Genomic DNA, 25,669 nt, shown 5'->3' with positions numbered 1-25,669 from the left:
AATTGGAAGCCGTTAAGTGTGAAAACAGAAATGCTGGTTCACAGGAGGTAAAGATATACAGTATAACAAATGTTTCAGGCCCGAGTATGGGAAAAGCAGGCAGCGTCTGAATAAAAGATATGGCAGGTGAAGGAGTACAGACTGACAGACAAAAGGTCATCATTGTATTATGGAGAAGAGGCCAGGAGAGAGGAAAGGGGATAAATTATGGAGGGGGGGGGGTGAAGTTGGCTCTGTGAATGTAGGAGGTAAAGGAGAGAGAAGAAAAAGGGAAGAGAGAGAGAGACAAAGCTACAGGAAAGGGGAGATTGTGGCTAACGGAAACTGGAGAAATTAATGTTAATGCCATTCAGTTGGAGGGTGACCAGAGGGTGTTGTTCCTCCAATTTGCAGGTGATCTCAGTCTGGTAGTGCTCGAGACCATGGATAGATATGTCGGTGGGGAATTGAAATGGATGGCCACTGGGAGGGAGATCCCTGCTATGCAGTGGACAACAAAGCAATCTCCCAGTCTCTCTGATGTAGAGGAGCCCACAATGGGAGCATCAGATGCAGTAGATAACCCCCGCAGATTCACAAGTGAAGTGCTGCTTTCCTTTGGAGGTCTGTTTGGCATAGGAGTGAGTGCCAAGGGGCCCGTTGGTGAGAAGGGGGAGGTTGGTGCCAAGGGAGGATTGGACGAGGGAGTCACGTAGGGAGGAGTCCCTGTGGAAGGTGGAGAGGGAAATGTGTGTCCAGTGATGGGAACACATAGTAGATGGTGGAGGGTGAGGACAAGGGGATCTTCTCCTTGTTGCATGTGGAGGCCGGGGCAGATATACAGGTAATGGAGGATATGCAGGTGAGGGCTGAGTTGATGGTCGTAGAGGGGAAGCCACATTGTTTGAAGGAGGAGGACATCTCTGATGATCTGGCATGGAAGACCTCGTCCTGGGTGCAGATGAGACGGAGGAATTAAGAGAAAGGAATGGAATCCTTACAGGGGGCAGGGTGTCAAGAGGTGTAGTCTGGGCAGCTGTGGGAGTTGATGTCTGTCGAGAGTTTGTTTCCCAAGATGGAGACAAAGATTGAGAAAAGGGATAGAGAGAGAGTTGCTAGAGATGGGCCAAGTGAATTTAAGGTCAGGATGGAAGTGGATGAAGCAGCACCAAAGTAGTCAACGATGGAGTTACAAAGATTTAAAATTACGAGTAGAAATTGAAAGGAATAAAACACTAGGGTGGTAAACATATGAAATTGCTTATCTTAAAGTTGACTCCAGAAGGCTACAATATGTCTTGTAAGAAGCTTATTTGCTTTTGAGCTTAATTAAAGCTTTTTTAAAAAATTATTTTTCACACCAAGCATGAGGCTGAAGAGACCCATCTTTGGACCTGTGCTAGCTGTCATTAACTTGTTTAATTTACGTTCATCTTTAATGCCCCAGGATCACTTTTTCAAGGCTGCCAATCACTTCCTTGAATTTTAAAAGCTTTTCTCAAAACAGCTTTTTCTCCCATTAGGGTCCCCGCCTTATCCGAGTATTTTAACCAGCTTTACCCTGGAGGAATTAATGACAGACTGCAATCCCAGAGATGAAAATGAATACAGCAGCAGGTGGTATTACTTTGATATTCAAATTAAATTTAAGATTAAAACAAATCTAAAATGTCGAGTCAGGGGGTGGGGGGAAGGAGAGTGCAGGCTAATCTTAATTTTAGGAATTTCTTTAGCCAGAGAGTGTGGTGAACCTCTGGAATTTGATACCACAAATGTCCAGAAGAACTGCTTCCACTAACTATTCGGGGCTCTCATATTCATGAAACAATATTTATTTATTTGTATAGATAAAATACTTGTCCTGCATATGGATTGTTTGTATGTGTGTTATGTCTGGTTGTATGAGTGCTTTTTTTTATTGCACCGAAGACCGGGTTGTTTCGTCAGGTTGTACTTGTACATTCAGATGGCAATAAACTTGATTGTGGAGGCCAGGTCATTGGATGTATTTAAGGCAGAGATTGATGGATATCTGTATTGTCAGGGTATCAGAGGTTATGGGGAGGTGACAGGGGAGTGGAGCTGAGTGGGAGAATGGATTAGCTCATGATGGAATGGCGGAGCAGACTCAACAGGCCGAATGATGTACTTCTCCTATATCTTATGCATTAACTTCTGTCATAAAGGGTTTTATTGCAATTGAAGTACAATCTTTTAAAATTTTGTATTTTAGGAAATACAGCAAGCAATTCATATCATGATCCAATCAACATTCCGATGCGAATCTCTTTGTGCTATTAAAGCCACAGAATTATAGAGCACAAAAACTGGCCCACCTTATCCACACTGGCCAAGTGGACTTTCTGAGCCCATCCCGTTTTCCTGCATTTGGCCCATGTTCCACTAAACCTCTCCCACCCAAGTACCTGTCCAAATATCTTTTAACCATTGTATTTGCTCCTGCCTTTACAGCTGCCTCTCATTGCTCATTCCTCTCACCTTAACCCTCTGCTCACTAACTTTAGCCTCCCCTACTCTTTGGGGGTAGGGGGTGGGGGAGAAGAATGACTATTCACCTTATCTTTGTCGCACATAATTTTATATACCTCTACAATTCCATTTTTTAAAGAGAAATCCTGGCCTTTTCGCGTTCTCCTTTTAACTCCAACCCTCCAGTCCTGGTAACATCCTTGTGAACGCCCTAATGTGGCCCTGCACTCGCATTGTACTGTCAGTACTTTTATAATTGTTTGTTTGCTGAATGAGCTTGTTTTTTTTATTCACACGTAGTTATTTGTATATGGTGCTTTTTTTTTTAAACTCCTGGTTGGATCCTAATTGTATTTCATTGGCTTTGTATTTTACTTGGCACAATGACAATAAAGTTGAATCTAATCTAAAAATAGTTTTAAGCCCTTTCAAGCTTATTCACATCCTTCCAACAGCTGCGCGAACAGAACAATTCTCAGCTTTTAAGTTCCGATCTTCAGCTCTTTACCTTTCTGAGTTTTAACTTGTGAGCTTGGTGATTCATAAACAAAACAAAAAAAATTATGGGCGTAAAATGCTTCAAATACACAGGAGGATAGCCAGGAAATGTCAGGAGTAAAGACTAAGCAGAGCAGCTTTGAACAGCCATCTCTCAGTGCAGCAGGTGTGGCTTGATTGGTAAACTTCTTTGTAAGCAGAAAAATATTCCAAAGCATATTAGATTTTTGGAATGCAGAGAAATTGAGAGATGGTGGTCTGATTTTTTTAAAAAAAATGAAATTGAAGAAGTGGATCAGACAAGCAGTTGTGAAATAATAGTGCGTGTGTATGTCTCCGACACCTTCTCCCCTTTCGAAATACAAAATTTAAAACAGAAATGGAGTTAAATTATGCATTTCAGTGATTTTGAGCTTGGACTGTTTTGTCAACCTCGTTGTCGATTGGTGCAGCATCTGTTGGTTACCCTTAACTTCAAGCAGATGCTGCATAACCTGCTGAGGCTAGATTTGAACCCAGGTGGCTGGAGATGTGGGAAAACCCACACTTGCTTCTGCAACTCTCCGTCATTTGATATAGAAGCATTTTTTTTTAAATTTAGACACTTTAGCATGATAACAAGCCCTTTCGGCCCACGAACTCGGGCTGCTGAATTGACCTACAATCCCTAGTAAGTTTTGAAGAGTGGGAGGTACGTGTCTGAAAATGTATGGCATCTGTAAAATTCCAACAGCACTTAAACGCCTGTGGTGAACTGCATTGTATTCCTGATTACCTGGCTCCGCCCTATCCTGTGACTGTACCTGCGGCCCCTCCCTCTTTTGACCTTGTATAAAGCCTCTATCCTTCCCCAGAAAGCTCGTGTCACGACACAGGATGAGGTCCTTGTCCATTGTGAATAAAAGCCTGTAGAGCAGGGACTTGGTCTCAGCCTCTCGAGTTATTTACTGTGCGTCAACGCCTTTATGAGGGGTGCAATGTTGGTGGACCTGTTGCTCTGTTGTATGCAGATTGATGATGTCAAGCTTATTGTCATTTGTACTCTCCCCAGCCTTCTTCCCTTAACCCTTGATACCCTGGCAAATCAAGAACCTATCAATCTCTGCCTTAAATACACCCAATGACTTGGCCTCCACAACCTCCTGTGGCAATAAATTCCACAGATTCACCAGAGGGGCTTCGGGTGCTGAAGGCTTCCCGATCATATCAGAGGTTAGGATCTGGAGCTCGGATTGACAGTGATCTGAAATGGAGACTGCGGTCGCAGAGTCTGCGGGAGCACTGGAGTTGAATCCACAGACCCTCAGTAGCTCAGAAGGGACTCTCATTTGCTTTCATTTCTCCTATTGTTAAAGGCACTGGGCAATGCTTATGGTGAAGTACATTATGTACAATATATCAGATTTTTAATGTATTACTACGTGACCATAAAAATAATCTTTTGCACCCCCTGACTAAAGAAATTTCTCCGCAGCTCTGTTCAACTTCAATCCTGAAGTTGTGCCCTTTTGTCTGAGACTCTCCTACCATGGGAAATAGCCTTTCCACGTCTATTCTATCCATGCCGTTCAATATTTGAAATGTTTCAATAAGAATCATAGAACATTACAGCACAGAAACAGGCCCCTTTGGCCCTTCTAGTCTGTGCCAAACCATTTTTCTGCCTAGTCCCCCTGACAGTCCACAGGCCTCCATACCTCTCCCATCCATGTACCTGTCCAAATTATTCTTAAATGTTAAAATTGAGCCCACATCCACCACTTAATTTGGCAGCTTGTTCCACACTCCCACCATTCTCTGTGTGAAGATATTCCCTCTCATGTTCCCCCCTAAAACGTTTCCCCTTTCACCCTTAACCCATGTCTTCTGGTTACTCTTTCTAACCCCCTCATCATTGTTAAATGCTTCTTCAAATCTCCTCTCTAATGAGGGGAGATTTAACCTTTCCCTGTAACTGAGTTCCTGAAGTCCGGGCAACATCATAGAAATTCTTCTCTGCACTCTTTCTATCTTATTGATACATTTCCTGCAGTTAGGTGACCAAAATTACACACAATACTTCAAGTTTGGCCTCACCAATGTTTTAAACAACTTTACCATAACAAAGTACTCAGTACTTTGATTTATGAAGGCCAATATGCCAAAAGCTCTCTTTACAATCCTATCCATCTGTGATGCCCCTTTCAGGGAATTATGTATCTGTATTCCCAGATTCCTCTGTTCTGTTGTACTCCTCAGCGCCCGACCATTTACCGTGTATGTCCTTTCTTGGTTTGCCCATCCAAAATGCAACACCTCACACTTGTCTGCATTAAATTCCATCTACCATTTTCTCAGTCCATTTTTCCAGCTGATCCAGATCCCTCTGCAAGCTTTGAAAACATTATTTGCTGATCCAGTTTACCACATTATCATCCAGATCCTTGATAGAGATGACAAACAACAATGGACCCAGCACCGATCCCTGAGGCACAGCACTTATCACAGGCCTCCAGTCTGAGAAGCAATCATCCACCACTACTCTCTGGCTTCTCCCATCCCGCCAATATTGAATCCAGTTCACTACTTCACCATGAATACTGAACGCCTGAACCTTCCTGACAAACCTCCCACGTGGGACCTTGTGAAAGACCTTCCTAAAAGTGCATAAAGATAACACTCGCAGCTTTTACTTTGTCAACCTCCTTGAAAAACTCTACAAGATTGGTTAAACACAATCTACCATGAACAAAGCCATATTGATTATCCCTAATCAATCCCTGGCTATCCAAATAATTGTATATCTGATCTCTTAGAACACCTTCCAATAATTTATCTACTACAGTCATCAGGTGAGCTACCCTCCAGTCCTTCAGTACCAGATCTGTGGCTAAGGATATTTTAAATATTTTTGCCAGAGCCCCTGCAATTTCTACACTAGCCTGAAGGTCCAAGGGAATATCTTGTCAGGCCCTGGGGATTTATTCACCCTTATTTGCTTTAAGACAGCAATCACTTCCTCCTCTTTAATCTGTATAGGTTCCATGACCTCACTGCTTCTTTTCCTTACTTCCCACGACTCTGTGCCAGTTTCCTGAATGAACACTGATGGGGAAAATAATTTAGGATCACCTCCATCTCTTTTGGCTCCAGACAACGTCGATCACTCTAATCTTTAAGGGGACTAATTTTGTCCCTTACTATCCTTTTGCTCTTAATATACTTGTAGAAACCTTTAGGATTTTCCTTCACATTGTCTGCTAAAGCAACCTCATGTCTTCTTTGAGCCTTCCTGATTTCTTTTTTGAGGTTTTTCTTGCATTTTTTTTATACTCCTCAATTACCTCTTTGCTTCATGTTGCCTATATCAGTCATGCACCTCTCTGAACCAGATCCCCAATATCCCTCGAAACCCAAGGATCCCTATGCCTGCTAACTTTGCCTTTAATCCTGACAGGAACAAACAAACACTGTACTCTAAAAATTTCATCTTTGAAGGTCCTCCACTTACCACGCATATCCTTATCCATTCTAGATCCTTTCTCATTTTCTCAAAATTGGTCTTTCTCCAATTTAGAATCACAACCCAAGGCCCAGACCTAGCCTTCTCCATAATTTCCTTGAAACTAATGGCTTTATGATCACTAGACCTAAAATGTTCCTCTACACATACTTCTGTCACATGTCCTGTCTCGTTTCCTAATCGGAGATCCAGTATTGCACTCTCTCTAGTTGGTACCTCTGTGTATTGATTTTTTTAAACTTTCTTAAACAACAGTTGACAAATTCCAAGCCATCTAGCCCTTTTACAATATGGGAGCCCCAGTCAATATGTGGAAAGTTAAAATCCCCTACTATCACAACATTGTTTCCTGCAGCTGTCTGCTATCTCTCTACAGATTTGTTCCTCCAATTCTCGCTGACTATTGGGCAGTCTATAATGCAACCCCATGTGTGTGGTCAGACCTTTCCCATTCCTCAGCTTCACCCATATAGTCTCAGTAGTCGAGCCCTCTGGTCCATCCTGCCTGAGAAACAGCGACGATATTTTCCCTGACGAGTAATGCTGCTCCTCCCCTTTCATTCTTTCTTCCCCCACCCCCCCCAAACTGGTTGTATCACGACTTAAGCAACGGAAGCCCGGAACATTAAGCTGCTACTCCTGCCCCTCCTGCAACCAAGTTTCATCAATTCCCCCTCATTCTCCTGAATTCCAACAAGTACAGGTCAAGAGTTGTCAAACGTTAAGTCAGCCGTTTCAACTGGTCTGCAAAAAATATATCAATCTGTGCTGTGATCTATAGAAGCATATACAGCTGTTGAGTTGTATAAATAAATTTTATATGAAATATATTGGATTCTTTTATTGCCACATGTATCAAGATGCTGTGAAAAGCTTTATTTCTTGTGCTATTCAGGCAAGCCAGCTCTTTAAATGGGAGAAATTGGAAAATACCCAGACACAAATAAGAGTTCTCATGAAGGTTAACTTCCAGGTTGGGATGGTGGTGAAGGAGGCAAATGCAATACTCGTTTCGAGGGGAATAAAATATAAGAGCAGGGATAAGATGTTGAGGGTTTATAAGGCACTGGTGAGATCTCATTTGGAATATTGTGAACAGTTTTGGGCTCCACATTTCAGAAAAGATGTGCTGATGGCTTAAAGGAGGTCAACTAGGTTGATTTTGGGAATGAAAGGGTTATTGTTTAAGGTGCGTTTGACAGCTCTTGGCTGTACTTGTTATAATTTAGGAGAATGAAGGGAAATCTCATTTAAGTATTTGGAATGTTGAAAGGCATGGGCAGAGTGGATGTAGAAAGGTTGTTTCCCATGGTGGGATAGTCCAGGACAAGAGGGCACAACTTCAGGATGGAAGGGCCTCTGCTTAGAGCAGAGATGGAGAGGAATTTCTTCAGCCAGAAAGTGGTAAATCTGTTGAATTTTTTTGCCTCAGGCAGTTATGGAGGTCAAATCATTAGGTGTTCTTGGTTAGCCAGGGCTTTGAAGGTTTGGGGAAAAGGCCAGGCAGGGGGCTGTGTGGTGAAATTGGATCAGACAATGATTAAATAATGGGGCCGTCTCAATGGGCTGAATAGCCTATTTCTGCTCTTATGACATAGTTTTCTGGTCACACGTAAGTATAGTAGGTAGTGCAATAATAATCTAAGAGGGTTGAATAATTGTAACGCATGTAAGCGGAGAATTTGCCAACAACAGGTCGCAAAATGTTGCCACATGCGGCTCATACAGGAATTGCTGGCCAGCGTCCCAAATTCTTCACGAGGATCGTGTGCCTGTTTGCTGTGGGTTCCCCTGAATTTAACTCCACTTCAGGTGGGCCTGTAGCCAAACCCCTTGGGCACTGGATACTCGTCGGTAAATTCCACTCAACAATCTGCTCTTTAAGCCCTGAGTCCTTTGGGCTGCCTGTTTGACACCGGACTTCTTCGTCACCCAGCGCCAGTGGAACGAGTTTGTGCCTTACCGATTCCTCTGCCGAAAGCCTTGTGGCTCACGAGCACCCACTACCGTCGGTGTTGACGCAGACAGATGCTAGCTGGCTCCTCGAATGCAGCCTCAGGAAAAATGGTAAGATACTGTACGCCAGTTAAAAGCCGAGCGTAGGAAGTAATGGGGATGAAAGCGAACAGGGTCTCCACCTTGAATGTTGACCAACCTGCCTCTTTACTGCTCGGGGATGCTGTGTGACCAGCTGAGTTTCACCCTCTCTCCCTACCACTTCTCAGCTTCTGGCTCTCTCACCTGTGACCGCTCATCTGTTAGCCTGTGCTCCTCCTTCCCCCACCCTTCCTCCCAACACCTTTTTATTCGGGTGCCTGCCTGTTATTTAACTTGAACCCGATGAGGGGTCCAGGCCCGAAACGTTGGTTAGCTTTGGCTTTCAGCACCTTTGTCTCTTGCACTCGACCCTGGCATCTGCAGACTTCCTTGTTTCTCCAGCATCCTTTGTGTACTGCACCAGACTCCAGCATCTGCGTTTTCCTGTTTATCGGCTATTTCCAGCACTTACTCTCCTCTTCAGGGTCTATGTTAGACCCGTCATTCACAACCTATATTGGCTGGGGGGAATGAAATGTCATGTCTTAAAATGAGCTGATGATATTACTTAAGATTGTGAGTACCGAGGGGGGTATGGGAAAGAAATATCGGCAACCTTAGTGAACAGCTAAGCAAATGGAATTGCAAGTGAAATCTCCACTTTTGAACTCAAAACAGAAAATAAAATATAGTCAAAGGCCTTATTAAAGTCCATCCACTGCCATTCTTTCATCAAAAAAAAAATCCAAGATTGGTGAGACTTTTCATACCATCCACATGTTGAATCACTAAAACATAAAATTCTTACATTTTAGACACACGGCACGCTACAAGGCCCTTCTGGCCCATGAGCCCGTGCACCCCAATTAACCTAAAACCTCCGTACGTTTTGAAGGGTGGGAGCCCCAGGAGGAAACCCACACAGACAAGGGGAGAGCGTACAAACTTCCTGCAGACAGCACTGGATTTGAACCCCGGGTCTTTGATGCTGTAATAGCGTGAACAGTTATGCTGACTGTTAAGCCTGAGTCCAATGGTCGTAGTCTCAGAATCGTGATTAAGCTATCTAGGGCAGAGGTGAGGAGAGTTTTTTTTAATTCAGAGGGTAGCAAATCTTCAGAATTCTCTGTTTCTAGAAAGCCAGGGAGGGCTGATGTGTGAAGTTCATTATTAGAAATATGGATATTTTATCAAAGCATAGGGGAGAGTGCATGAAAATGGCCATGAAGGCAGAAGAACAAACACAATGGATGGTGGCTCAGGTTCATGACCTCCTCTCATTCTGATTTCTTGTGTTTTATGTTCCAGTCCCATATACAAGACATTATCAAATAACTTCCCATTACAAAACTACATATTGGTGTTTCCCTGTTTCCTGCCCTCCCGTTGGCAAGAAAACAAATTAAGTAATTTCCACCCTGATCTCACTTGCTTACAAGGATCTTCATGTCAGATGAAGATCCTGTTACTTTTTGAAGTTGGGTAGCCGATATTAGCAAACACTACACAGTATGGGGGTTACAGATCAATTTTCTGGCACATTTCTTCATAGAAGAGATTTTTCTTCCTATGCAAAGATTTTTTTATTCCCTGAGAATGGTCTGCTTAAATGCAAGATATTTGATCCTAAGATTACAGTGTGCTTTTAAGATTGAGCTATGCAGGTTGGGACTACAGCGGTTTCCAGTCGACTATGACACATCGCTCTCTTGAATTCCTCCCCATTTTATGATCAAGCTCAAGATAAATATTTGGATCGACAAGAGAGCATCCGTGTCTTTTGGCTCCAAAGCCTCAGGTATTTCTGTTGATATTGCTGGGTGTTGGCCAGTTTAAGGGGGCTGTGATTTTTCTCTTCACTCACCAATATCCTCTGCAATCAAAGTGGTCTGTCTAAATGTTCATTTGTTCATTGCTGCATTGAGTGCAAGGTTTCTGTATAAATGAGGCAACTCCAGAATCTACCACTGACCAGATAATCTAGCTCAACTCTCTCAGGAGAAAAGCCTCATGTAGCCAAGAAATTTCTGCTGCTAATTCTTCCGCAGTTCTCTGAAGAGGGATAACTTCTTCCTCCTAACTACCTGTTGCCCTGAGCCGCTGCAGTGATGAAATCTGTGGCAAATTATCCTCAACTGCCTTGGCCATACTATCTTTAAGAGTGGCTGATCTCGTCTGATTACGGAACCTAAGCAGGCTCAGGCCTGGTCAGTACTTGGATGGGAGACCATCTGCTTTTGTGGGCGGCAAGGTTGGCGTAGAGGTTAGCGCAATGCCTTTATAGCACCAGTGATTAGGACTTGGGTTCAAATCCTACGTTGTCTGCAAGGAGTTTGTACATTCTCCTCGTGTCACCGTGGGTTTTCCCCGGGGGGAGTCTCCAGTTTCCCCCTTCCGTTCCAAACGTACCAGGGGTGTAGGATGTAAATTGGGCGGCACAGACTCATGGGCCGAAAGAGCCTGTTACTGTGCTGTGTTTCTAAATTTAAAAAACTTTAAAATTCAACCTTATAACTCTGAGGTGTGATTACCTGAGCCAAGAATGTCTTTCAAAACACACCAAAGTGATGAAGGAACTCCTTCTCAGCATCCATAGGAGGTAAAGATATATTCCCAACATTTTGGACCTGAAACTTTCTTGGAGGGACATTTCCTTTGTCCATTAGCCCTGGCTTAGTAGCTTGTTTGCCTGGAAAGTTTTTAAAAATTGTGGCTTTAAAGTCCACCCCCAAGGTCTGGACATAAAAATCGAACTTGGCTCTCCAGCACAGATTTGAGGGAACTCAGTACCATGAGGTGCCACCTTTTGAATGTTCTCTGATTTGGAAGAAAAATTCCCACAGCACTTTTATCAAGGAAGAGTCAGGGAATTTTCTCTGGGGGCCTCGTAATCAACATCAAAAAGCAGGGGAAGTGTCATTATTGGAGCACCAGGAAAGCTCACCTTTGTCCCAGGATTTTTACTGCTGTACCATTGAGAGCTTTACTCACCTATGGCATCTCAGTGTGGAGTGGCAACTGTCCCGTATTAGACCGTAAAGCACTCCAGTGAGTGGTGAAAACTGCCCAGCGGATTATGGGCACCCAATTTTCAACCGTTGAGAACGTCTATCAGAAACGCTGCCTGGGCAGGGCGAAAAGTATTATCAAGGATGCATCTCACCCCAACTGTGGGCTCTTTACCCTCCTTCCATCTGATAAGCACCACAGGAACCTCCGCTCCCGTACCAGCAGGCTCAGGAAGAGCTTCTTTCCTGAGGCTGTGACCCTGCTGAACCTTGCACTGAGCAGTTTATACCCATGTTGTAGGGTCAGTACTTTTATACTTGTTTGTTTGCTGGAGCTTTTATTCGCAGTTACTTGTCAATAGCACTATTCCTTGTACTTCTGGTTAGATGCTAATTCCCTTTCATGGCTTTGCATCTGTACTTGGCACAATGACAAGAAAGTTGAATCTAATTCTAAACTCTCATATCACGGATCCAAGGAGCTTGATGTTCGCAAATTGGCTGCTCCATTTCCAATGATATAAACAGTAACTACACTGGTAAGGTGCCGCACTGGTGGATCAACAAAGCCACTGTCCAGAGGTCTGCCTTTCATTGCATCTCCAAAAAAAACCAAAAAATGTCACAAATCCTCTACCGTGTGATAGCTCTTCAGAAAAATTTTTATAAATATTTGTAATTTCAGTTTTTCCCTCTTTAACTCAAGTCACTGAGATCCCTCAAGATCATTACTGGTCTACCTATATCACAGGGTGTCAAATTTGTGCAATGTTGTGTTACTGCACTAGAAGGTGATTGGCTGTGAAAACACCACCTTGACCTCTCCACTGCAAAGATTAAAATGTTGCAAATCATCTAAAGCTAACCAAAGAGAACATCTCTTTCCATCTTCCTTCTCTCACCCATCAACGTTTTCATTCCATCCTTGCACCCACCCAATGGTTCTCAACCTTTTTCTTTCCGCTCACATACCCTATGTCATCGGTGTTCTGTGATTAGTAAGGGACCACCTTGAGCAATCACAGAGCACCGATGCTCTAAACCTTCCATCATGCACTTTTCTACATTGTTTTTTACCCTTCCACGTGATATGTTCTAAATCTCTGGGGAAAACACAAAATTCTCAAATAACTTTTCACGAAAAAAAAAATTTGGTTCCATGTTTTGGATTTCCCCACAAGTGGACAAATATCTCTGGATCTGTCTTACTAAACTTGAATAATAGTGGTCTATTCTCTGTCTCCGTGCACCCTTTTCTGGTCAGTTCTGTCGAGCCCAAGTTATAGCTTTATTTGTACAAATCATCCCAGCAGTATCTCCTGTGCCTCTCCATCCATTTCCTGATATACGGGGTGGGCAGAGCGAGACGGTAGGAGAGGATTACCTGCCTCAATGACCACACAATTTTTTTTTAAGCTTAGTCACACAGCGTGGTAGCATGCCCTTTCAGCCGACAACTCCGTCCTGCCCAAATACCCCAATTAACCAATAACCCCTGTACACCTTTGAATGGTGGGAGGAGACAGGAGTGCCCAGAGGAAACCCAAGCAGACATGGGGAGAACATGCAAACTCCTTACAGCCAGTGCTGGATTCAAATCGATCGCTAGCTCTGTAATAGCGTTGTGGTAACTGTGCTGGTGTCTGGTCCAGTATATCTTGAGCCCTCTTGTTCCAGTCTACATTTTCTTGATGAGTAAACTACCAGAAACACCAACAAACTTTATTATTCTTTTCCGATGTATGAAGAGGGAACATTCATTTTTATTTTCTTGTGTGATTATTGCTCCACACAAATTTTAAAATCCTTCTGTTTCCAAATTTAGCCGCATTTGTTTGTGAATTGCACTTTTGTACCACATTATACTTTTTTTGAAGGTGTTGAGTGCTATTCAAATTTAACTAAATTTGTGTGACAAAAACTTCACTGGGTGTCAAAGATAGACACATTGGAGGACCTTTCCTGGACCCAACACTCTAATGTCATTGTGAAGAAAGCACGGCAGTGCCTCTACTTCCTCAGGGGTTTGCGGAGGTTCGGCGTGACATCGGAAAACCTTGGCAGACTTCTGCAGAAGTGTTGTGCAAAGTGTGCTGACCCGCTGCATCGCAGGCTGGTGTAGGGGCACCAACACCTCTGAGTGGAAAGCCCTGCAAAAGGTAGTGGGCACAGCCCAGGGCATCGCAGGCTAAACTCTCCCCACCATCGAGAACACCTACGTGAGCACTGCCGTCGGAGAGCAGCAGCGATCATCAAGGGTCCACACCTCTCCGGGCTTGCTCTGTTCTCACTGCTGCCGTCAGGAAAGGGGTACAGGGGCCACCAAGCCTCGTTCCACGTGTTCAGGAATAGTTGCTATCCCTCCACCATCAGATTCTCAGCATCAAACGCATTCAGAGACTCAGTTAAGGACTTGCTTTCCACATTATTTAATACTGAATATTTCTGTATTATATAGTGTTTGTTTACATTTCTATTTGTAAACATCTCCTTTCTTGAGTCTTGTCTTTGCACTTCCAATAAATGGTAATTGTGCCTGACCTGCAGGAAAATGAATCCTGGGGTTATATGTGATGTCAAATATGTACTCTGGCAATAAATCTGAATTTTAAGCTTTGGATCACTTAATATTCTGCGTTGGTTTCAGACAGGGAGAGTGATTCTACTTTGGAAGGTAACCTTAGTGACTCAACTTCAAATGGGAGCCTTGAAGACGTCATTGTTCGTACTGAGGTATGACTGCAGCTGCTCAACGTTCATGTGTTTATGACACCATGGCGATCAGGTTGGCTCGGTGGATCCTTCTGCCCTCTACATTGTCCAGTCGAGTTCCACACGTTGCTCACCCTTTAGAATGAAGCATCAATATATGTGATTTTCCTCCTCATTCCTTCAGAGGGCCTCACAAGAGCTCAGGTTGCACACTTGCTAGGTTCTCCTTCAGATTGTTATAGTATAGGCAGTAAATATTGTACCCATCCAATTTTCCCTGTGCCCATGCAAGATCCCTCCTGATTTCCTCTACATCCCAAAAAATATGCCAGTTAGTGGGTAGTTGACAGCTTCATTGGTGACTGGTCGAATCTGGGGAGAATTGATTGGGATGTGAGATGACTAAGTTACAGGAAAGTGAGGCCTGAATCGGCCTCCTTCTGTGATGCAAAGAAAAATGGCAACAATCCATCCCTTCAAGGCAGATCTACGCTAGCAAAGTGGTGAGCATTGTAATAGATATTTACTTAATCAGTGAGTTTATATAAGCTATACCAGCCATTCTCAATAGGGACCCAACGCATCCCCACCACCCCCGGGGCCATGACATATTAAAGTAAAAGCCTTGTTTTCTTTTCACATCACGTAACGTTACTTATGTTTATTTTAACGTAGTCGGGAGGAGAACGGAAACCAACTAACCTTGACTGCCTAACGGAAGGGGGGGGGGAGGGCGCCCATAAACTTCGAGTAGAGTCCTGGAGGGTGGGTGCTTAAAAAAAAAAAAAAAAAAAAAAAAGGTTGAAAATGGCTGAGCCATGCTCTTGATTTTTGAGTGTTAATGAGTTAAACCTGAGCTTTTGGTGATGATCATTCTGGGGAGAATATTTGGTGTAATAGTGAAGGAAAAAGTGTTTTACAATGAAATGAATATAATATTTGGATTTGATGGAAGAAACTTGTAATTATTTTGCTTCTCCATCTCTGTGTTGCTTTTTATTAATATTAATTACTTTGTTTTATTTAAGTTTATAGATCAACTAAAACCTGGCAGGTTTTCATCCTGCCTTTCCACAGTGCCCAGTGTTGGCCTACCTACCATTCTGGCATACAAGTACGAGTCCAGAGAGAATCCCTTAGACTACGAAGCTTTAAGCCCAAAGGTACTTCATTTTTTTATGATCATCTCATTAATGCACATTGTATTGAAGTATTCAAGTTCAAGTTTATTGACTGTCCGTTTGTGCAAGTAGAACCCAACAAAAAAATGTTCTCCGGTCCTCGGTGAAAAGTACTACATTGTGCATACAGACTGTGGTGAGATGTAATTGCACCACTAGGTCACCAGGGGTCACCCCGGTGACCTTGTCTATAAAGCAGTCCAGAGCTACAGTCTAGCCTTCCAGGTTCGTCTTGCAGAGAGACAAGACGTCTTAGTGTACATATTAGTTTATTAAAGCTGTCTTATACTCGCACTGCTGGTCTGGTTATTGTCAGTACACAGACAAACCATACATATGTACATATTCTTTCTGATAATACCTTGTAGTCACTGTGATATTGCCCAAACGAAAGGTGAGGCAAGAATCGCTTCTCTGTAAAAGAGAGACAACTGTTTATTTATCTATCGATCTCTCTCTCTCTGTTTTATTTATATTGATCGATTGATTGGGCTCTGGGTAATGGTGGCAAGGCCAGGAAGTAATGTTCATGTCCAATTGCCTTTGAGAAGGTACTCGAGGGCTACCTTTTTGAACCTTTGCAGCCCTGGTGAACGTATTCCTGTAGTGTCGCTGAAGTTCAGAATTCAGACCCAACATTGATGAAGGACTAGCAATGCATTTCCAAGTCTGGAGAAAATGGGAGTTTTTCCATGTGCCTGGAATTTAAATGTTGGCATGCAGTACAGTGACAGGCCCTTCTGGCCCTATGAGCTCGTGCTACCCAATTAACCTACAACCTCCAGTACATTTTTGAAGGGTGGGAGGAAACAGGAGCACCCGGAGGAAAACCACAGAGACATGGGGAGAGCGAACAAACTCCTTAAAGGCTGCGCTGGATTCTAACCCTGGTCACTGGCACTGTAACAGTGACCTACCAGCACAGAGCACAGGTTTGGAAGGAGCTGGAGTTATGGCTAGCCCTAAAGGTACACACTGCAACCATGGCATGGAGCTGGAGGAGGGAAAGGGTGTTTAGGCTGGTGCATGGGGTACCAACTGAGTCGCTTGCTTTGTTTTAAAATGAAGCTGAGCTTCTTGAATGTTGATGAATCCACAATCATCCAAACTAGAGCAGATCCAGGTTCCTACTTTTTCTTTGTAGGTGGGGAAACCCAAACACGAATCAATCCTCATCAAGAGGTTAGCAGTGGAATGGGTTAAGACCTTCAGTTTCCTGGGTGTTAATATCTCTGAGGATCTGTCCTAGGGCCTCCACGTCAATGTAATCATGAAGGTGGATGGCCAGTGGCTATTCTTCATGAGGAGTTCGAGGAGAATTGGTACGTCACCAAAGACTCTAGAAAATTTCTACAGGTTTTACCATGGAGAGCATTCTGACGTGGTTGCATCACTGTCTGGTACGGAGGTGCCAATGCACAGGTCAGGAAAAGACTGCAGAGGGTTGTGAACACAGCCAGCGCCATCATGGGCACCAGACCACCCCATCGAGGACAAGAGGCGATGCCTCCAGAAAGCAACCTCAATCCTCAAGGACCCCCCCACCCCCCATCACCACCACCACCACCCAGGGCATGGCCTCTTCACTCTGCTGCCATTGGGGGTGGGGTGGAGGAAATACAGGAGCCTTAAGGCGAGCACTCAGCGGCACAAGGACAGCTTCTTCCCCGCTGCCGTGAGATTTCTGAATGGACGATGAACCACAGACACCGCCTCACTTTGTCTCTTTGTTTTTCTTGCATTAATTAATTTATTTTGAAATGTGGTTTATAGAAAAGTCTGCTCTGTGATGCTGCAAAAAAAAATAATAATTTTGTGACGTGTTCACGACAATAAATTCTGATTCTGATTCTCATTATAAAGGCTAACATACTCTTTGCCCTCATCATTGCCTGCTGCACCTGAACTTTGTCCTTAATTGTGTGGGAAGGAACAACCTTTTGACTCAGCGGCAAGAGTGCTGGAGTCACGGCAAGGCTGGCATCAATATAATGTAATTACACAATCCAGTTTAAAATTGCTGCATCCAATATCATTTTGTCTCTTTCCCAAAGCCACTGGAAATGTGAGGCAAATGATCTTGTATTCATCCATGGAACCTCCCTGTAATTATTGCTTTCTGACAAGGTCACGGAGAGAGCGGATGACTAACTTTTCACGTACTGCCATTCACCTCTCAAGGGGAGCAGAATTGCAATGAGGCTCCCGAAATATCTCGTCTTCTCCTGTGGAAGTAAATGCTGCTGGCTAGAACTTCTGCCTTTGCACAGGAAACTCGACTAGTTTTTGAGAAATGGTTTCCATTCAGACTTTTTTTTTCAAACTTTATTTGGGAAAAAAAATATCTGGTATGAACTGGAACAATTAGAATGTGTTCTGTTAATGAGTTGCTTTAAAATGTATCCCTTGGTATATCTAAGAGGGGTAGCCCTGCGCTGTTTGAATTCTTGGTGTCCATTCACATCTTACAGAAACTGTGAGTTGAAAAACACACAATTTAAAAATAAAATTAGAAAAATGCTGTAAAGTCCCAGAAGGTCAGGTAGCCCCAGCAGGAAAGGAAGAGGCCAACACTCCGGGTCGTCAGAACTCAAAATGTTGACTGTTCCACTTTCCACAGATTTACAAGTGTTTCCAGGTTTATCAAATAATTCAACAATCAAACATTGAAATAGGAAGAAAAAAGCAAATTTATTCAAGTATCTTTCAAACACTAAATGTGAGGAATTACCCTTTCGAAAACATCCTTGTACATGACCACTGACAAAAGCGACCAATTTTCCATTTGGGTTGCAGTGGACAATTGGAGCCATACTCAACCTCGCTGACCTATCGCAATCCTTCTCCAGAGGAAATTTCCAGTGAAAATTCTGACCTCATTTCCTGAGCTACAGCAATTGCAGATTAGGAACGTGGTATTTATTGAAATTCTTGATTATATTATTCCCCTGTATTAAATATAGGCAACAGAAATCCTGATGCAAAAGGTTGGAGAACTGAATGGCGCTGAGGATTATTGCCAGTGGACCCAGAGCAGAACAGTAAGTACAGTGGCCCCAGGTCCTTGCATGGAAAGTTTACGATGCTCTTCCAGCTCAGCATTGCCTTGGCGCCAGTAGCCCTGAGTAACAGCACAGATAGCCAACAGCGTTCAACTGCTCTTTTGTTCTCGGGCTTGTTCTTCAATCCACTGCTGCAGATGCGAGATTTACAACTGAATTCTTCTCTAGGAATCTATTGGATCTACCCGCTGCCAGTTCTGTGGGAAACTTTTCAAGCTCCCAGCTGCACGGAGACAAATGAGTGAAGGATTCTCCAACTCGGTGAGTAGAGTTATTCAGAACAGAAACAAACCTTTCGTTTCATCTCATCCATGCTGATCAAGACACACATCTAAGGTCATCCCATTATCCCTCTAACTGTTCTCCACATGCCTGTTCAATGTTATAAATGTGCCACCCTCTCTGGCAGTTCCTTTCATATACACACCACCCTCTGTGTGAAAACATTGCCCCTCAAATCCTTTTTTATCCCCTCCCCCCCTCCAACAAAACCCTATGCCCTCTAGTTTTGGACTCTCCTCCCCTGGGAAGAGACTATGATGATTCGCCTTATCATTGCCTCTTGTGGTTTTGTACACGTGCCTCTCATGACTTGTGTGTTGAGTATGTTCATTTGACGCCCCCCCCTTGTCCACTCCTCCCTCCCCACCAATCGTCCTCTTGGCACCTACCCCTGTGACCACAAGAGGTGTGCCCGCACCTCCTCCCTCACCACTATTCAGGGCCCCAAACAGGCCTTCCAAGTGAAGCAACATTCCTCCAGTGATCCTGTTGTGGTTTCTTCTGCATCAGAGAGTCTGGGCGCTGTCTGGGAGATCACGTTGTTGAGGACCATGACTCAGTCCGCTGCAATAGCGTGGATCTCCCAGTGGCCACCCATTTCAATCCTCTGTCCCAGTCCCTTGCTGACATGTATGTCCAAGGTTTCATGCTCTGCCAGACTAAAGACCACCCGGAAATTGGAGGAACAACACTTCTGTCTAGGCCCCGTCAAACCAGATGGAATTAACATCGACTTCTCCTAGTATTAGAATATGTGTCATTGGGGGGAACAAAATTACTTATAATCTAAGGATTAAATATGGAGATGTTTTTGAAAATTTGTTTCCCATATATACAGAAGTTTGCTGTTGCTACTTTATAATAAGTTATATTAAGATTATTGGCAAAATTTGGGGTAATTTGTCACTCCCTGGTTTCATCCTATGATGTAATATGTTTATTTTAATGTTAGGTTTAACTGCATTCATTATAATTTTTGAAATTTTTATATATACAATATCTTTATTGCTAGATTGTTATTAACATATTATATAGTAATATTGTTAAATTAGTTTAGTTATTTTTCTTTCCTTGGAGGTATATTTTTGTGGGAGGGAGTGGGTGGGGGAAGAAAAATGAAAAAAGCATTTTTGACGAGATTAAGTTTTGACTATGTCATTTGAATACGTCAATAAAATTAAATTTGAAAACCAAACTTTTCTGGTTTCCATACCTCTCTTCCCCCCCCCCCCCCCCCACCGCAATGTGCGGCCTTCTTCCCCTTGTTTCCTTTCCCCCCAGCTCGCGCACCCGCTCTCTCTTCCCTTGTTCCCCCTGTCTCCTTTCACAGAGCAAAATTCAATTCTCACCCCTCCTCCAATCATGTCAGATTATTACCTTTCGTTGGTCCGGACCCCTTCCCATCTTCAGTCTTTACTCTGACGCCTTCCTGATCTTTGCTGATACCTTGGAAAAGGGGTCAAGCCTGAAATGTTGGTTGTACTTCTTTATCTTCTGCTATATAATGTACACTGTTTGACCTGCTGAGTTTTAACTTTTTCAGTAATCCGTGTTAGTGAGTTCAGCCACTTGGTCCTCAGCAATGACTGAGCAAGACCTGAAACGACAGGATGCCGCTGTGCATGAATCTACTTGGCCTATTGTGTTTGATAGCTGTCACAGTTAATTTTCTTTCTCTGTTTTCACCATGTAGTTTTCTGTGAATTCTAAAACTTTTTAATTTAAAACTTTGAATTTTAAAATTGGCCTCAAGAGGTGTGACTTTTTCCATTGCCTGTTTAGCACACAAAACTGTCTCATCACGTGGCAATCAACAATAAATTGAGGGCTAGCCTTAGGGTCAATATTGCTCAGGCCACAAGGAATAACTTACCTGTTCTTCTTTGAGATTGCCCAAGAGTTACATCAGTGTCAACCTGAGAGGGCAGACTTGATTTAACGTTGCATGCAATAAATGTTGAAGCTTTAGAACCTTGAGCAGTGTGTTCTTTCCAGCTCTTTTGCAGTCAGCAGTGTCAAGACTTGTCCAAATTCCTCACTGAAGAGGAAGAGGTTTTGAACATGAGGTCTCGTTCGGAAGTGGTTGACATCTTGCCTCGTGCTCCGCAGAGCAATTTAGCGGACAGACAAAAAGCAAAGGGGAAAATGGCAATGAGGTAATTTATTGCTTGGGCATTTTTTTTTGTAGTTTCAGGCCAGGCGATCTAAAGTTCAAGTTTATTGTCATCTGATTGTACAGATTTACATCCCGATGAAGCAGCATATCTCCGGATCATGGTACGCAGACACGCAGTTCACCCCACACACAAATGACACATATTCAAGATCAATTAAAGGGCTGGTCACATGATTCGCTCAGCCAAATTGAGAAGCGCCATGACTAGATTGGCTTTTGGGTCCTCATTGATGAATCACTTCTAACGTAGACCCCAAATGGAGCAGAGTTAAAGAGCAGAAAGTAAGTGAGTGAAGAGTATATTGTCTTGTATCCGGCCCCCACGGGGAGCATGGATGTCCGATTATGCAAATTTTCCCGTTCACTGAGACTCACTCTTCCAATATCTAATACATCTGCATTAGGAATACACCGTTTAAAAGACTGCAAAATGTAAAGTAATTTGAAGGAAAAAAAATCAGTATTGGAATCTTTCTTTCTTTGGCTTGGCTTCGCGGACGAAGATTTATGGAGGGGGTAAAAGTCCACGTCAGCTGCAGGCTCGTTTGTGGCTGACAAGTCCGATGCGGGACAGGCAGACACGGTTGCAGCGGCTGCAGGGGAAAATTGGTGGGTTGGGGTTGGGTGTTGGGTCTTTCCTCCTTTGCCTTTTGTCAGTGAGGTGGGCTCTGCGGTCTTCTTCAAAGGAGGTTGCTGCCCGCCAAACTGTGAGGCGCCAAGATGCACGGTTTGAGGCGATATCAGCCCACTGGCGGTGGTCAATGATGCAATAAACAGGCAATTCCTGTAACTTACAAAGTGTAAATTCGAACCCAAGTCACTGGCGCAGTAACGGTGTTGCGGTAGCCACGACGTTAACCACGCCGCCATCATAATTAAATGCCCCTCCCCCAAGTTTACAGATAAAGCCTTACTAATATACCTAATACTAATAAAGATAAAGGCTTTTACCAGGCAGGGAGAGGGCGACACTTTGGGAGAGTCGCCCCAGGGGTGAGCGGCATCGACCGCCTCTTCATCCAGGGCATCACCATTTTATCCAAACATAGCTTTATTATGCAGGCGGGGCACGACCAGAGCGCTGAATGTTTGCTCTCCTCTTCACCAAAGGGTTGTGTGTTGCTTCGGAGAAGATTAACTCTTACAATTTATTTATTTAATTCCCCCCCCCCCACCCCCAGTTGTTTGAGTTTCTGGTTGACTGAGTGCTGGATAATGGGGATTTTACTGTACATTTAAAAATGCAATTATTGTCTTGCTTGTTGCAGCTTCCCAGGTACATGAATCATAAACTCATTAAGAATGAATTCAAAAGATGCCATGAAGAGAATAAAAATATACTAAATATAACATAAAGTGGCTGGTACATAACAGAATCGGCCGGTGTGGTTCAGACACTGATTATGGTTTTTGTTACCAGTTCATCATATTCCCAAGCAAGCAAGTGATTTAATGTGTTGGCCTGGACTAGTGTTGACATACCAGCAGGGGGAGGCAGGAGGCAAAAGATACAGAAGACAGGTGAGGAGTACCTAACTCCCTGGTTATTATAGAGTAGCAAGATAAAATTGACACGAACTCACTAACAAACCTCAGCAGAAATGAGATGAAACAATTCAATTTGTAGACATTGTTTTGGAATGCATGAGCAACTAATAACCTCCATCACTGAAGGAAAGCTGCAGACCCATAGAACATCAACAATTAAGCAGGCACCACAGTTTGTGGAATTACGTAAAGACCGAATCTTTCTTGAATCGTCTTGCCTAATGGTTAATACCAAATATTGCAGGTGAGAAAAAGACACCTGTTTATGTATCGTCTGCAACACAAATAAATTGGTGGATTGTCTGAAACAGAGATTATTGAAACATTGCCATAACTTTTCAAGGCCAAGACTGCTCTCTGTGCAGAAGATGTCGGGAAATGCCACTTCCACCATCCATGTACTTGTTCCTTGAAGGGAGAGGATGGGAATGAACTCAATATCATGCCAGATATGGTCGGCAAGGTTAGCGTGCTGCTATTACAGCGACGTGGGTTCGAATCCACCGCGTTCTGTAAGGAGTTGGTACGTTCTCCCTGTGTCTGCCTGGGTTTTCTCTGGGTGGATCTGGTTTCCTCCCACCCTTCAAAAACGTGCAGGGTTGTAGGTTAATTGGAGTACATGGATGGCAAGGTCTCATGGGTCAAAAGGACTTGTTACCATGTGGTACATTTAAATTTAAAGTAAATATCAGGAGGAGAGGTTGAGCATCTCCTATGATGAACTTGTTACGCTGCCCATGCTCTGTACTAACTGATCTCTTTAACTCTAATTCTGTGCTCTCTTGCTTGCTGTACTATATGTGCGAAGTCTAGCTGAACTGCTCGCAAATCAAGCTTTTACATCTTGGGACACGTGACTACAAACTTGTACGAGAACTGTAGTTGAAATACTTCATTTAGTTTAGTTTTTATTGCTACCATGTCTCCAGTGACCCAATATGTTATAACCATAGAAGAACCCTGGTAAACAAGAGAGACAGCAGATGCTGGAAAATCAAAACCACACACGAAATGCTGGAGGAACTCAGCAGGTCAGGCAGCATCTGTGCAAGGCTGTAGAGAGTCAGCGCTTCGGGCTGTTTCAGGAACACAAAACAGTGAGTCTGTGGAGACCACGGGGATCAAGATAAGTCACTGAAACTTTTCCATCATCCTTCACAAAAGCTTTATTTGCTCACTCCTTGAGACTGGTTCTCTTCCAGTGGCAGGAGTTGGATCAAAGTCGCAACTCTACTTGTCACTAATACAAAGACCAGCACAGATCTCATTGCCTGCCCTGGAGTGTTTCAGTGAGACCAGCGTATCATGGGGCAGGGAGAATCACTGATGTCTCCCTTTCCCCCCCCCACCACCCCATCAACATGATCTACTGGGATCGTTGTCTGAAGAGGCGGTGCAAAAGCGTTGAGGACCCCTTCCACCCTGCACATGGCACCTTCGGCTACTCCCCATCGGGGTAGAGATACAGGAGGATCAGCACCACCAGGCTGAGGAACAGCTTCTTCCCATGGGCAGTGAGAATGGTGGACGACCAAAGGACATGCTCACACTAACCCTCCGAGACTCTCACATTCACCAAACAAACATTTATTTGTATATATGAATACATGTCTCACGTATGTATTGTTTGTCTGTATGTGTGTTATGTCTGGTTGTGTGTCCGCATATTTTGCACCGAGGACCGGAGAACGCTGTTTTGTCAGGTTGTACTTGTGCAATCTGGTGACAATAAACTTGACTTGTCATTGTCTGGGCTGGAGCTCCTGTGATTAACAACAGAGAATTCTGGAAATAATGAGCAGTTTAGGCAGCTCCTATGGACTGAGAATCTGAGTTTGATGAAAACCCGTTGAAGAGAAGACCTACTGTTTTCAGTCCTTGTTTCCTGCTCCTGTAGTTTGTTGCTTCTGGCCACAAGGTTCCCATGTTCACGTCACACGTGTATGAGGACAATAGCAATGCCTGTGATTTCCCTTCCTCAGAGATTCTTTGAAAGGATCCTTTTCTCATCATTCACGTCTATTTTGCTTTTCCAGGTTACAAAACAGGACAATGGAAAAGCATCTCAAAAAAGCAAAAGAAGCTGAACACAAAGTTACCAGTGGTAAGTTTTCTTTGTGTGGATCCGATTTTTACTGAGCTAGATTATGCTGCCATTGCTCTATACCAACTAACTCTCTCTGTAATTCTGTACTATCTTGCTTGCTGTACTATGTATGTGATGTCCAGCTGGATTGTTTGCAAGTCAAACTTGGTACATGTCACTATAAATTTGTGATAGAACTTAAATGTTTAATTTTTTTTTAACTTTCATGTCTTTAGAGACCCAATTATTTAGGCCAGAGAACACTACAGCACAGAAACAGGTCCTTCAGTTCATCTAGTCTTTGCTGAACTATTATTCTCCCTTGTCCCATTGACCTGTACCCTGTCCATAGCCCTCCATATGCCTCCCTTTCATCTACCTATCCAAAATTTTCCTTAAATGTCACAATGGAGTTTGCATTCACCACTTCAGCTGGCAGCTCGTTCCACGCTCCCACCACTCTCTGCATTAAGAAGTCCACCAAATGTTTCCTTCAAACCTTTCACCTTTAACCCATGCCCTCTGGTTCTTGTCTCACTTGGCGCCTAGACTAATTCAACTTGGTTGTAGGATCCTGCTCCTGCTGGGAGCACGATGTCGCCACTCCCGCTCCGTGGGCCTGCTGCTGCCCCTGCCTGGAGGGCCGAAGTTGTTTCTTGTGATTGAGGTGTTTAAAAAATAAAAATAAATTTTAGTTGTTCCTTGGAGTGCTGGACAGCCCAAAAAATTGCGGGTGGGGGGGCGGGGTTGACGTAGGCAGATAGACCACAAACCCTTAAAATTAGGCTGAAAAATGTGGGTTGATTTATATGCTGAATTGTAGGATTGTCGTGGAGTAGGTTTTCATAGATCGACAAATCGTGGGCAGAAAGGCCTGTTCTTAGTTCATTTTGCGCCCATAAGGATCCTGAACCATAAGTCTGTGTGGTACATTCTGTGAGAGCTGGAAGCAGTGCAATGGCCTCCTCTCTATATCTACCTTTTGTTTGTTGGTCTGTACTCCTCCCCCAACCTTTCTGTTAATCTGGACACCTGCCTGCTTTTTACTCATTCCCTGAAGGAGGGCTCAGTCCCAAAATGTTGGTTATCTACAGTATCTTTACCTCCT

The 25,669-nt window shown here is 43.6% G+C and overlaps 1 protein-coding gene across 8 annotated transcripts in view; it reads left to right on the top strand.

The window, feature by feature from the left end:
• The window catches only part of LOC138742695 (glutamate-rich protein 6-like), a 60,337-nt gene that overhangs the window by 1,209 nt on the left and 33,459 nt on the right, over nt 1-25,669 (top strand). For 7 of the 8 annotated variants that reach the window (XR_011344363.1, XM_069897439.1, XM_069897440.1 and 4 more), the window contains exons 2-9: nt 1,503-1,596; nt 8,406-8,536; nt 14,162-14,247; nt 15,255-15,389; nt 18,371-18,448; nt 18,638-18,730; nt 20,747-20,907; nt 24,512-24,579. Coding sequence is in view for 7 of the 8 variants with exons in the window: in XM_069897439.1 (XP_069753540.1) it covers nt 1,503-1,596; nt 8,406-8,536; nt 14,162-14,247; nt 15,255-15,389; nt 18,371-18,448; nt 18,638-18,730; nt 20,747-20,907; nt 24,512-24,579 (846 nt within the window). In the remaining variant the exon portion in view is untranslated. Of the gene's footprint in view, nt 1-1,502; nt 1,597-8,405; nt 8,537-8,811; nt 10,305-14,161; nt 14,248-15,254; nt 15,390-18,370; nt 18,449-18,637; nt 18,731-20,746; nt 20,908-24,511; nt 24,580-25,669 lie in introns of those variants that run through there. The other variant, XM_069897443.1, reaches the window with a different exon arrangement.

The sequence above is a fragment of the Narcine bancroftii genome, chromosome 9 (genome assembly GCF_036971445.1).
Source record: "Narcine bancroftii isolate sNarBan1 chromosome 9, sNarBan1.hap1, whole genome shotgun sequence".
NCBI classification, from domain to species: domain Eukaryota; kingdom Metazoa; phylum Chordata; class Chondrichthyes; order Torpediniformes; family Narcinidae; genus Narcine; species Narcine bancroftii.
This window is presented reverse-complemented; position numbering and strand designations above follow the sequence as displayed.